At 38.1% G+C, this 14395-nt stretch overlaps 1 protein-coding gene across 9 annotated transcripts in view; it reads right to left on the bottom strand.

The window, feature by feature from the left end:
* Positions 1-2949: 2949 nt before the first annotated feature.
* The window catches only part of NAP1L4 (nucleosome assembly protein 1 like 4), a 34580-nt gene continuing 23134 nt past the window's right edge, over positions 2950-14395 (bottom strand). For 6 of the 9 annotated variants that reach the window (XM_026850664.1, XM_026850666.1, XM_026850670.1 and 3 more), the window contains 5 exons: positions 13342-13364; positions 12597-12716; positions 12275-12304; positions 10903-10959; positions 2950-4229 (listed from right to left, as the gene is read on the bottom strand). In XM_026850664.1, coding sequence (XP_026706465.1) covers positions 4191-4229; positions 10903-10959; positions 12275-12304; positions 12597-12716; positions 13342-13364 — 269 coding nt within the window. In that variant the 3' untranslated portion in view covers positions 2950-4190. Of the gene's footprint in view, positions 4230-9712; positions 9751-10902; positions 10981-12274; positions 12305-12596; positions 12717-13341; positions 13365-14395 lie in introns of all 9 variants that reach the window. The other 3 variants (XR_003398623.1, XM_026850665.1, XR_003398624.1) reach the window with 3 other exon arrangements.

Genomic DNA, 14395 nt, shown 5'->3' with positions numbered 1-14395 from the left:
TTCTTTCTCTTTTTTTAGTGCTTGTCAAACTGGAGTGATTTACAGCATTTATTGGGCTTCCTGACCCTGGCCTGCAAGAGGCTGGAGATATTTAGGACAGCAATGTGAGCACATGGGAAAAAACAGTTCCGCCTGCTATTAGTGTGATGACTATAAATTGTTTGGGAAAGGGAGGATGAAGGTTCTTCCATGCACAGGTCACAGCTACAGAGCAGTTTGCACACTGATTATAGTGAAAAAGTTGGGCAACAGAGGTAAAAAATGTGAGGACTTCAGCTTCCGGAGAGGAGTCCTGAACAGATAGTGTGTTGACACAAAATCAATACCTCCCAGACTGTATTTGGAAAATAATACAGATATTTATCTGTGGGAAGAGGCAGAGGATAAAGCATGAATGCAGCATTTATTTATTTTTTTTTTATATATACATTGCCATTTACTACAGGCTATCAAGGAGCCCAAAGTAAACTTCATGTTTTTCCAAAATCCACAAGCAGACACAAAAAGCCACTGAACAGGTGAAGTTTAGCGATGGCAAGGCTTTGGGGGACATAACACATGCTCCAGCGACAGAAGCAAGTCTCCCACTTAGCTGCATAATCCACTACTTGCCCTTATAGGCTCAACTGGAAAGGATGTTTCTTTCATTTTCTGGCTGAGCTGTAAATGTTTCCAAAAGGGTTCAAGCCAAGATGCTCCAGAAGAAGGTGCAAGATTTCACGTGCAAGTTCATAAGGTTATGTGCCACCTCGGTGTAACGTCAGGCAGCCGGGGCATGTCTCACATCTTAAACTCACCTCCTGAATCGCCAAGCTCGCGAGGAGCAAGCGATTTCCTCGTGCCGTAACTCATCTGACCTCTTCTGACGCGCTCCTCTCCGGCGTGGGCCTCCTCAGACTGCACCGTGCTGAGCTGGCTTCCTCGGCAAGACCTTATTTGCTTGAGGAACTGCCGTCAAGGCAACATTTAACTGAGGATGAATTTATTACAAGTCTCCTTTATTTTAAAACAGGAAAAGCCTGTTTAATAAGGAGAGTGGAAACACACAGAGACCATTTTAATTTTTCCAGCTACCACAAATCCTAACCAGATAGCAAACCCCAGATAACTGAACGTACAGAAATTGGACCGAAAGCTCTCAGTTATGCCGAAGACCAAGCTCCCAGGAAGGTATCCTAACACTGTGCAAAAGACTCCTGAGAAACCACAGCCCGTCCCTGATTTTCAGCGGGAAGCAGAATACTTGCCATTTGTTTCCGTATCAGATAGGGCAGCAGGGTAGTACCTCTAAGGCTTTCTTCCTAGACAACAGAGGCGCTGAGAAGCTATTAATCATGCTGCAGCCTGAGCAGGCGACACGCCAAATTAATCTCGCTTGGAGCGCTTCCAGCTGCTTCAACTTTCAGACCCAGAAATGGAGCTTTTTTTTTTTCCCCCCTCAAATGAGAAGCTACCGACATGAAGACTGCATCAAAAGAGCGTGTTCCCACAGACTAAACTTCAGTTTCTTTTATCAGGTTGCTGTGATGGTAATCAGGCATGTATGCATGTAGACTCACTTTTTTTGGTATCACCTCACCATTTTTAAAACTTCCTGCCCTAGTAGTCCATAGAGCCCCTAACTTGGCTTAAGGCACAATCCTCAGAAAACACCTATATTGATTTAAAATTTTATTTTCCAACAGTTAATCACTCATCTCCTTTTTTGCACACCCACGCTCCCTGTATTTTACCATCCAGCCTGGATTTGTCTGGCTGTGACATTCTGACAACCAACCCATACTCTTCTCTGCTAAAGAACAGAGCTGAGGCATTCAAGTACCTGTTAATTACTTTTCCTGTAGAAAAAGTCTATAAGTATCCATCTGAAAACATGTCTATGAAATGCTCATCTTTGCCACCAGCTAGATCTGTAATGGCAAGAGCACAGCTGGGTTTTGACAAGATCTGTTTTCTGAGTCGACTGGCATTAACTCTGCTTTAACAAATCCCAGCTCAGCTTTCCCATCCCCTTCCTGAGGACGAACATCTCGCCAGGCAACTTTGCCACCCACCCATCTCATTTGCGCTCCCTGAATGCTGGCACATTTGCTCCACATGTTCTGGAATTTCCCGTTTTCTCAAAATTAAAGTTAGCCTTTCAGGATTTCATGCACATAAATTACTTCGGTGTGCTAATTTGCAGATGTTTATCTCCAGGCAGCAGCACTCCTGTTTAACCATGTAGGAGAAAGTACTTCTTTAGGATGAGGGAACTATCATTCCATTTCTTTTGATATAGAAGGAAAAAAAAAGTTGGTCAAGTATCTCTAGTCGATGTGTCTGGCACCGTTATGAGCCAGTTTGCACACGTCATTATTCCACCCCTTGTCTGACGTGCCCTTACCCCGATCCCTGGGCCTGCTGTACTACACTATAACAACTAGTTACAAAAACTAAATTAAAAAAAAATATTTTTTTAAACTAAAAGTCCAGAAGCTATCCCCATTCCTGCTTTCACACTACAGTATGTCACCTGAGCATTATCTCTACATGTTTTCTGACTACAAGGTAGTGATGTGGGGATACCTTAACATGTCATAAACAAGATTATGCCTCCCCCCTCCCTCCAGCACCTCATTTAGTCCACAACCAAACTGCATAGATGTGGAATCTTTAATAATGACACTACCTCCTAAAAAACCCAAATTCCCCCAAAACATTCCAGACTGTTTACTTGCAAATCGAGGTTTGTTCTGGTTTACATCAAAGAATGCCATAATGCAATATTTACAAGGGCTTTTCTTTGGCTTTTGACAACAAAGAAAACTCACAGGACACTGAGACAAGAGCTGTGCGAGGCCCAACAGCTGGCACGGCCCTTGTTAAACACCTCACCCTTCACTGCCGAAAGTCAAAGGGACATTCATTTAACCTAGGAAGCATTATGGACCAGACGGGCACCAACAATCATGTTTCACAACTTTAATAGAATATTCTATCTATTCTGTACAAATTGAAAACACTGTATTAAGTTACAAATGTGTAAGGTAAGGCTGGAGCACTCTACATGCCTGGTCACAGTGTTGATACAGCTGCTATTCAACTGCTGCCAGAGGTTGGCAATGGATGCTGAAACTAGAAACGTGTACCTGAAGTGCCCCACAACAACAAAAGGTAGTTCTGAAGACTTCAGTGCTTTAAATAAAACAAATTGTGGAATGGAGTAATTTCAGTGTTGCAAGTAAGACACCAAAACTTCAGATTTATTGAACCGAATTTTGATAAGTTTCCGTGTTCATAGTGAAAGGTCCTTCCATGCTGGACACTAAGCAATAAGACTACTGGAAATTTTCTGGTTCTTTGGCTGCAACCCACTTCCATCAACAGCAACAGTTTGGCCTTTGCATTTTGATCTTCATCCAGAAGAGTTGTCATTTTGATGCAAGTTCGTTTCTTCCGTCTAGACTACTACATTGAGACCAATTCAAATGATTCGTTTTACAAGTACCCATAGTGTATGCAAAAGAGGAAGAAAGATTTTCAAGTATATTAAAAACTATTAAAAAGCACTAGTTCTGTCAAAGTACTTACAAACATGAATAAATAAATAGTAAGATGAACAACTAAGTCTCAAATATGACACTCCTTTCAATGAAGTAAAATTACTTCAATTCAATTGGTTTTACTGAGATAATAAATATGACATTTAAAGCTGCTCAAGCACTAGTTCAATTTGTAGGTTGCAAGAAACATTAAAAAAGGGGGAGGGAACTAGCAAAAAAGTCATATTGCTCTATCTGTTTCAGCTACCATACATGTAATCCATTTACTTTAGCTTCTTAGAACATTGCTATTCCACAATTTTCAATGTTTAACAAGAAAATGGATAATCCTCACTTGGTAGTCTGGACTATTCCCCTATGCATAGGGCAAAAGGCTCTAAAGGCCTACTGACATAGCTACAGTGTACCAACGGCTGTAGAGTGTGCTTTATTTAAACCTCATATTTCCCAAATGCATTGAAGTTGCCACTGTACATGTTAAGCAATAAAGAAAAGTTAGTGAAAATCATGCATTTTAAAACAAATTAATTTTAAGCATTGTTAATAAGATTGTGCTGCAGCGATGGAATATCCTGAACTGCAGGCCAGGTATCCAAGTATTTGTTACAAGTTGTTCAAATATCACTTCCAAGTGGTATTTCCTTATTACTGTTGTTTGCACTCAGCAGGTTGGCTGGAATCTTTCTGTATAAAAGGAAAAGAAAAAAACACCACAGTTAAAAATCAAAATGGCATACAAGAAAATACTTCAACAAATAAAAGAAATTGGCTATGCAGTTCTGAATTAGCTAGAGATTTCATTAACACACACAAAATAGCTACATGTAAACTCCAGCTACATAATACAGGTCTGAACAGCAGTCACCATATTCTTGGGTCTCCCCTTGCCCCCAGCTGCTTGGCACCCCATATTTTTAATCTATATTTGTGTTCTTTACACTCCATCCAGTAGGCCAAGGTTAAAAAAAAAAAAAAGCAAACTATGCTACTCCCCCTCAATCTGACTTTCAGTTCCTATTAAACAGTTTAACAATAAACTGCCACCTCCTCACTAAGGAGAGAAGAAGGCAGGGAAGGTAGGCTGCTTATTCTGCAGCACGTTTGAGTTCTTCCTTAGAAGCCTTGCCCTTTCTGCTAAGGTGATAAAAATGTAATTAATGTGTTGATTTTTTTGTAGGTTCTGCATCACCAGCAGGTAACTATTCAACAGTTTAACACCAAGCAAGAAGTCCGCATGTTACTCTGAATATGTAAAAGTAGAAACAACTTCATTAGGTTGTAAAACAACTTCCCCTTTGGCAAAAGGAAGTGTATTTGGGAAGGAGAACAAGTACTCAAACAGCTAAGAACTTCAAGTTTTACACTGTATTTTTTGCTTTTTTGTTGTAAAACAGGATTCTTAAACAGGAGAATTCACCCAGTGTATTTCCTGTTTGCTTCTCCCTTTATCATTATTAATAGTTTTATTATAAACAAATAGCAGGCAGAGAAATCTGCTGAATCTTATTAAAGAAAAATAGAGGTATAAAACATGACAAAACTTCTGTTACTGACTGCAAAATACAATGTTTCTTAGTGAGTATCCTAAAGAACTTTAGGTGTTTCATTATAGATCCAGTAACCAAGACGTAAAACCACTTAAGCATGTTGCCTGTAGCGAGGAAGAACAGCTGCAACTAAGATTCCTTATCATAAATTTTGCCCTTTATAATCTGCACTAAACCCAGACTATTTTTCCTCTTCCCCACCTAAACCGCTTTAGGGTTATAGTGGTCATTATCACTCCCACTGGAAGTCTGAATTAAAGCCATATGCTGTCTCTTCTGCACAGATACACATAAGAACTTTTAGAGTTGTTCTCTGCATTTTTCCTCCCCCAGCACATCTGGCTAACTTCAACTTCGTACTCTCTCATCTGCCTGGGGTTCAAAATAACACTGGTGTGAATTCATTTTCACTGATCTGGGACTAAATACAGCATGAATTCTTTCTTGAAGAGAGGAGTACATTTATACAGAACACAAACTTAACATTCTCAAAACAAAGAAAATCTGGCTGCCACTGCTAATGTGTTGTATGCTATTCCTTTTCACCTATTAGAGGTGCCAAAAACCAGCAACATTTTTTATCAAAAAAGCTTTCCAATAGTATCTATTTTTCTTATAACTGCTTTATATTTGAATGTGGCCACAGAGTTGTTCTGTACAGCATCAATCCCCCTTGCCCATGCACTCTGGGTAAGAGCCATTATCAAGTGAGAAACCCATTATTTAGAAAGTACTTTAAAATCTTTCCATCTTGCTCCTTTCTTCCTATTCACCTGTTGTACTCATACCAGACACATTTAGGCTGACCACCGCAACCATTTCAGCCAAATTTTAATGATCGAACAATACCCTTGTTATATTTTCTAATAAACTTTATTATCCTTTCTTTATACTTATCTTTATTTCTGTAAATATTTAAATCATATTATTGCATATAAATCTTTATGCTGTAAAAACTGAGTTACAGAGATTACAAAGTTCCTTCTTAAGGACCTTTCAGTGTTGATTACTGTTAGCAAACAAAAGAAAGTACAGTTTAAGGGTTTAACAGGATCTTGGATACAAGTCAGTTGTTAGAGAATTCTGAGAGAAATACTGCTAGTTTATGCAATTTTTAGCTTACAGCTGAAGGCATATTGACCTTGACCATACATACGTTTAAGCAGGCCATAAGCAACAAGGCAGTATCTCAGATGTAGATTCCAACATAATCCATTTTCTTCCACCATTTCAATAGTACAGCACTGCTCTTGTTGAGGAAGCCAGCATGCGAGCTCTACTGCCTTCAGCGTCAGCCTCATACAAAGCATCTCACGGTCTAATCCCAAGGTGACAACAGCACAGATATGACTATAATTTTCTTCAAGTTACAGCTGCCCCATCAGGCACACGCATGCTGAAACTTATCTTTGGCCTCTAATGGCTCCTGTAAGATCAGGGACCAGACCTCCAGCTGTGAGTGTGATTGAGATACTACATCCATACTCCCTCAGACAAGGCTTGAGCCTGCTCTTCCCGCAGTGCCCTGACTGTTGGTGATACCTGGTCAGCCAGCCACTACCAGTCCATTTATTTGCCTCAGACAGACCCTGCACTATTTATCTCCCCATTCTACCAAGATTTCCATTCATGCTGTATTTCCCTAGATTAACTTCCTAAGATATCTTAGAAAGGCAGTGAAGTGCACTGGGCAGACCATAAAGACCAGAGAGACTTTAACAGGCAAAGATGAGGAGGAACTGCATCTTTTAAAATAAGAAATTTAGCAGCAAACATGTACTGAAGTTCATTACCAGCACTAGAGACAAGAGTTCTTGTCGTAAAGAGATTCTCTATAGTAGTCATGAGCAATGACTTAAAATCATATGAAAAGTGGCAATTAAAAAAAAATTTTGTACATCTCTCTAAAATATTTAATAATATTTACTTATTCTGTGCAAGAAGTTTAAACTACTCTGGGCCTTTGATTCCAGTTTGAGACACTGTTACAATGGAGACATATAAGCTAAGTAAGTGAGACTCCCAGCTATTTTTTCCTCTTTTACTAAGCATCAATATAAAGCTTTTTTTGCCACTGCCTCTTATTTATTGCATCACTTTCTCAGAATTTAAAAAAAACAAACCAAACAACACTCTTGCTACAATGGACATAAACATTTTTTTAATGACATTTGATTACCCAGAACAATGCAAGAAACTTGAGCTCATTAGCTCACACACAGACCACTTGCTCAAGACATCAGCAATTAGATCAGCTAAACTGCATCAGCTGCTCATGGATACAGAGGGGACACATCAAATTTAGGGAGGGAATTTCACCTAAAATTTGCAGGATCATAGGGGCTAAAATGGAGAAGAAAAGGAGGTCCGAAGTAATACTGCTTTTGGGACTTTCATACACACACCTTACTGCATCTACTCATCCAATTAACTGGGTGTCCTCGAGAATGGGGGCATAAGCCCAAACTACCCATGCCATTTATCTTAGCAATTTAATCCTTTCAAACCAGATCTTTTTCACATAAAGTTACTGCTGAAGGAGACACTGAATTTCTATTCATCATCAGTGTTTAAACAGATTTGGCAGGACACATTCCTAGGTGATTCAAAGAGCGATTGAATCTTTACCACCTTACTTTTACAAATCACTTTTTGGGAAGCTTCTCATCCACTAAAGTAGCCGTACCGCCAACAGTGGGATCAATGCAGGCAGTAGGCACTAAAGCTGATGTCCTTTCCAGCAGAGAAGGAAGAAATCCCTTCAGTATTTTGAATGTCTTACTATGAAATAGTACAGTTAGCAGTCCTAAAGCTAAACCTTATCTTTGTTCATTTTCTAATTTATGTTCTCAGATGAGAAAAAGCAAGGATATCAAATATATACATGGGATTTAAATTCAGAGCTAATTGGAGCTAAGCAAGTGGTCTGAACTGCCTCCTCCCCAACTACACAGAATGCTTCAGAGGTTCTGAAAATGACTTTGCTGCTAACAGGCCCTTATGTCACTGTTACTTAGTGACATAGTTACTTATAGACTAAGCACCTTGAAGAACATGCAGTCTCTCCCTGCAGCGGCTTTTTAGTTCATAATTCAAAACAGCATTCTCTACTACCTTGTCATGCAAGCACATATAAAAATACACTGGACAAAACAAGCTACATAATTTGGTTTTGTAGCATCTTCTGAAGCTACTTCCAACCATCTGACTGCTCAGTCTTCCAAAGCCACAACTTACATGTAAGTGCTTTGTGTAAGAGATGATAATGACCTGGTTTGAACTGAACAACTCAAATGTACTCAAAACTGACAGGAGTGAGAGGAAAGGAGGAGGAAAAAGTTAACAAAGCAGAAAGTGTTGACATTTATGTAGCAAATATAGTACAACAATGAAGAAGGAGGTAATACAGAAGTGATCAAAGAGAAGAAATTGGATTTGAAAAGGAGAACAGACCAAAGAACAATTATTTTTTTTGTGTACATGAAAGGGAAAACTATTCTAAATCTAAGAAATCTAATAAATGGGGGGGGGAAGGGGGAAGGGAATATAACACTAAAAGGCAAAGAGTGGCAGGGGACAGGAAAAAACAGGACCAGAAAATGGGATGAACAGAAGAAGGAATAGAAAAACAGGGTTAAGTCTTAAAAGACAAAAAAACAGAATTCCAAGTTGACTTGAACTGAAGCCAGAGGCTGACAACTAATTGTAAGAAGGGAAGACACCCGTGTAACAGACTGCAGCAGGACAACACATAAGCTGTTGTGACAAATGGATGTGCTACTACTACAGGTGAATAAACAGTGCAAGTATGTTGAGGCAGGGTGGCTGACTTCTCAAAGTATATCAGATCATGAACAAAAAATGAACAAACCCCCCAGCTCAATTTTGAGTTTAACAAAGGCAAAGAAGTGCATTATATATGCAGAGGGAATGAGTTAGAAAGATTGCAGCTTCTCTTAAATAATGATACAAGCCTAAAATACATATGGAGCCTGCTGTTCTTTATGAGGTATGGGATGAAAGGCGAAAGATGACAGTATACAATAGAAGAAACTCCCCCCCCCCCTCTTCTAAATAGACAGATGAGCAGGAGGGCAGTACCTATTCAGAATCATGAGAGCTCAACAAATAGGCCTTTAAGAGTGACTGCCTCTGTCAGGCAGCATAAATAAGAATAATGCTGGAAAAGACATACTAAGTAAGCTGATGACTTACAAGAGATATTTAAGAAATAATTTGCAAATACACTAGAAACAGTAAGGAGATGCAACATCAAATCAGAAACACAGAAAAAAGTCTGACAAGTCTCAATATCTTTTATCATGCATATATAAAATGCAGTTTGACTGCTATGAAGGCAAAGCAGAAGTTGTGCCAGGAAGACAGAGATCATTCTGACAAATCTAATTTAATTTTATGATTCAAAGGCATTTATCTCTATAAACATTTCTTTCTATTTTTTACTAATAAAACCTAAACTCTGAAGTCACCATTCCCCCATTTCCTTTTCCCACACAAGAAAAAAAAAGAAATGAAACAGAAAACCCTAGAAAACAAACCACATTGCACAGCTACAAATGGGACTCTTGGAAGTTAGGTATGAATGGAATTCCACCTTACCTAGAAATGTATGAATGATAAACAGACTTAAATTACACCTAAATGGGAAAAAATTGAAAGGAACTGTCAGCATGAATGAAAAGTGAAATGTACAAAATAATACAGAAGGCAACAACCATAACCTTCCAAGATACCTTAAGCTTTTTTCTACAGAATACCAAGCCCTATAGAAGGATATTTGATACCTCGCACAAATATACTTTGACTCAGAACTAACGTTTGTTTCTCAGCTGTCCAACTTTTTCCCATTACCGGTACACCACTGCATTTTGATCCTGCACAGCAGTCAGAATACTCATTTCTGCCACTCTAATCCTGTTTGATCAATCTTTCCACAAGACAGAATTTTAGTATATGGTATTTCTCACTGAAGAAAACCAAGCTCAATTCTTGACATGGGGACAAAAAGCATTTATTAGGGATACAGTGATGCATATAAAACTCTACATCAGAAGACTAACATGTTAAGCTGCTGTTAAGACATTCATCCGGAGATCAAGCAGTTTCACATGCCTTTCACGTTTGTATCTGTGCCTTTATAAAAAGCTGATGTTTTAAGAACTAAATGAACCCAAGTCTGTCATCACTGTCCCAGCCTCACTAAACATAAGCATTAACTGAAGGACTGAAAAACACCTATCAGAAGGAGCACTAACCCTTAAGGCTTGAATTTAAACCAGGTCTTTAAACTTTAAAATTCAAAGCTGGGGACTAACTTTTTTTGATTTCTAGGTAAGTGCAGACATGCAGAGTCTAACCTGCAGCCATCAGGACAACCAGAAAGCACAATTTAAGAAAAAGAAAACAAATAAACTAGCTAGTTGAGATTTGTCAGACTAATTCTAAATTGAAGTCCAGCCACAGAATATTTGAATATGACTTTCTAACGGAAAAAAATATATCATGATTATACAGAGATACCATGAAGAATTAAAAGGCACATAGTTCAGAAGTTATCTTTTCTTGGTGCAGATTGGAAAACGAAGCCTACATTTTCTCAATTTATGGAAACATTAACTTCGCTTTTAAGAGCAATTTGAGTGCTGAAGATGAAGAAAACATTGCAGTCAGAAGCTAGTGTGGGTTTTGTTTTTTAATTATTTATTAATCTCTTCATAAACTATTATAACCTCAGTTACACTGCTCACAATTATAGGCTGCGCTATGACTAAGCACACAAATATCCCTACCTTAGGATCACTCTCTGCATCTTCTTCTTCTTCTCCCTCCTCTTCCCCCTCCAATTCCTATGACAAAATAGAGATAAACTAACAGAAATTAAAACAGGTTAAAAGTGCAACTTTTTGTAATGGAGAAAAACCAAAATAACAGATTATATTACCACTGTATTCCAGAGTGTTTCAGATGTCAACATTAAAACTACTTGGGCTGACTTAAAAGAATTCAGCATCTTCAAAATCTTAAAGCAAAATCTTTAAAAGATTTAAAACCTAAATTAAAAAAATTTAGCATGGCTTAAGGCAACCTTCCTACATAAGAGGCTGCAGTCTCTCAGCAATTTTTTAACTTCCACCTGACATATTACTTGGAATTTTACAGTTCTGGTAATAAGTATATATGTCTAATTTTGTTTTCTGTTTTGACCTCCTTCCAAAGGGTCTTCATTTGGATTACTGTGAACAGGCTACGTATTCCTGCCACAGAATTTTGCAGTATTTTCGCACTCTGTTGTACACATGCCTACATCCATTTAGTAGTATCTGGCACTGGACACAGATTAAAAATACAGGTATATTCCTATGAAGATCCAGCTTAAAAAAAATAAGAAAACATTTAATCACTCAACAGCCGAAGCCCAGAAGTCTGTACTGCAGCTTGCAGAGAGAAAGGAGACTGCATGCTGAAGGCTGCCAGTTCACATCAGACTACCAGCTTGGTAACTTCTGATGTATTCTACTATGGTGAACTTGATGACTGTGAGGTATGTACCTTTACCCAATTAGCAAGAACACCACAGTAAAAGCAGTAAAATAAAAATATAATTATCCGTAAGGGATATTAGTTAAGTGTGGTATCATTTAGTGGTTTTGTGCAAAGCCTTTCACAGTATGTTTATATTCATACAACACTACTGCAAACGGACCAGAGGTCTTGGTAATATGAGAAATTCCAGGCTAAATTAAGCCTTCATCCTGAGCAGTTGCATGTTCTCCCTTTTTTACTTTACACTCAGCAAGGCCCGGTCTTCAAACTTACAACTAGAAGCTGACTGCTGAATTCCACTACTGCAGTAATGACAGATATTTAAGAATATGACTGAAGGTTCATGCAGCACTCAAAAACCCCTCATCCTTAATTTTTGACTCATGTCAGAAAGCAGTTTTCAAAATACTAGAAAAAAAAAGGATAAATGTTCTTGCAGAAGGTACTTGTGAGAAAACACTGCCATATTTTTTTAAGTCAGGAATGCTGAACTTGGAAAGACGTATCATACACAAGAGCATCTACGAACAACTATTTTCTGCTCCATATAAGACTATTTCTGGAACTGGAATGTAGTAGGTAATTAATTATCTATAAAAGATACAGTACGCATCTCACCTCCTCTTCACCTTCTTCACCTTCTTCAAACTGAAAAAAAACACACCCAAGGTTTTATTAGCTCTGCTAATATTTTCATAAAAATCTTCTGCAGTAATAGGTAATATTTCAAACACAGTAACTGAAACTAAAGACCTTCCAGAAGCAAAGACTAACAACCCACAGCAAGTTGAATGATTCTTTCCTACTCCTAACAGGAATCTCTTCAGGTTTTTTGTTATTCTCTATGTAATTAATACAACATACTAGTCTAAGCAGACAAGGAGGAGGATGTTTCTATCTACATGGTGATTAATAAACAAAACGTTGACAGAATACATACGTTATCATCATCCTCTATAGCTTCCCCAGTGAAATAAAGCACAGCACGAGGGACTATCCTTTCACGGAAAAAGTGTCCAATTTCAAAATCTGCTGCTAAAGTAAACTCTGAGTCTTCATCCTGTAAAGAAAAACAATTTTTATTTTTCTATGAAAAACGTGATGTGCTAGAGAGAAGCGTAGAGAAGTATTTAAAAGTTACAGGTTTGAAACATCACACTAATCAACATAAACTTTCAGGTCACATGTACTTTCAGTATACTCTGTAACAATAATAGAAATACTGCAAGTCTAAATTCAGATTTGCAGAACTGAGATTTATTTTAAAAGCTTTCTACATACAGGCTGCTGGTCTGCTGAAATACCTTTTATGAAAAAGGCTCCTGTAGATTTTGCTGGTTCTGACACCAGATGCTACAGAATTGTTCAGAATGCTTGAGACAGACTTTTTTTTTTTTTTAAATAAATCAGGTATCAGCTGTAGTGCTGAGTGACTAGAGAAAATAATGACCTCTTCCCAGCAGTGATCATTATAGATGTATTAGATCAGCAAAACATGTAACAGCAAAGTGTCAGTGGATTAACTGGAGAAGCCAACAGAATCTTGCATTTTATCAAGATGAAGCTCAGCTTTGGCAAAAGCAAAAATAAAGATAAAAATACACAGTACTTAAGAATCTGAATAGTCACTAGATAAGTTTAGCGAAAAAGACGTGGCAATCGTGCCATTTCAGAAATGCACTTACCAATGACTCTCCATCACCAGATACTGCAAAAAGAAAAGACAGTAAATTTAAGAAAAGTTTGTATAACCTAGCCCACCTCAATGCTCAATATGACAAAACACAGTATAAAGACCTTCTCATACCAGAAAACACTGGGGTTATAAAGTCTTCAGAAGCTAACTATTAAACCTTTATTAAACCAATTCTGATTCATCCCAAGTTAAACCCACAGAAATTGCCTGTGCAAGAATTTTATGTGCTGTAGTAAGACCATCAAAGCTGCCATTCTGATGTCAAAGATTTTTGCAGAGAAAATACTCTTTCTACAAAGATGGGTTCAGAAGGCATGCAGATCACATTTCTCCCCTCAGAGTAACACATTGTGTTTCTATATTAATGCTGCAATTACAGTGACTACTTGGCTAGAGCACTACAAACTCTATCCTCTCTCCAAACACAGATGCTACCAAGTAAATTAACATTTTGTCATGAATTTGCAAAGCACTGTTGAGAAGAGGCACGGTACTGTAACCAGTAAGGAACAAGGTGGTTTTTTTTTTGTTTGGGTGGTTAGAAACACCCCAAACCAAACAACAACAAAAACCCCAAACCAGATTTTCCTCGTCTACTTGGGTGCCACGGTACTGTGATCCTGCTGTGAAAGTTATAATTTGGCTCAGCCTGTTAAGTTGAAAATGCAAGTATCAACTGACAGCAGATGTCATACTCTTATCTTTCTTACACAGCTACCTTCAGAGTATGGCCTTCACATATTTAAAAAAAAGATAAAAATAAAACCATAATGAGGCAAACAAATCTCTGTACCTTGCTGAAAGCAGCAACTACTTGGAACAAAAACCACTGATTAAGTTAAAGGACATTTCTATACCGAACAATCTCTAAACTTTGGAAAAACTTATCACTTGTTTCTTATCCCCATGTGCACAGGGATTTGCAGTGGTATTTAAAAGGCATAGGTAGATCATACGACTGAATCAAGAACTAATGTCCATTTTGTTCAGTACACCTCTAAAGTCCACAAAGTAAGCTGCTTCTTCCACCTGCGCCCCCCCCC

The sequence above is a fragment of the Athene cunicularia genome, assembly GCF_003259725.1.
Source record: "Athene cunicularia isolate RWA chromosome 5 unlocalized genomic scaffold, athCun1 chr5_part2, whole genome shotgun sequence".
NCBI lineage: Eukaryota > Metazoa > Chordata > Aves > Strigiformes > Strigidae > Athene > Athene cunicularia.
Note: the sequence above shows the minus strand (reverse complement) of the source record. Positions and strands in the feature narration are given on the sequence as shown.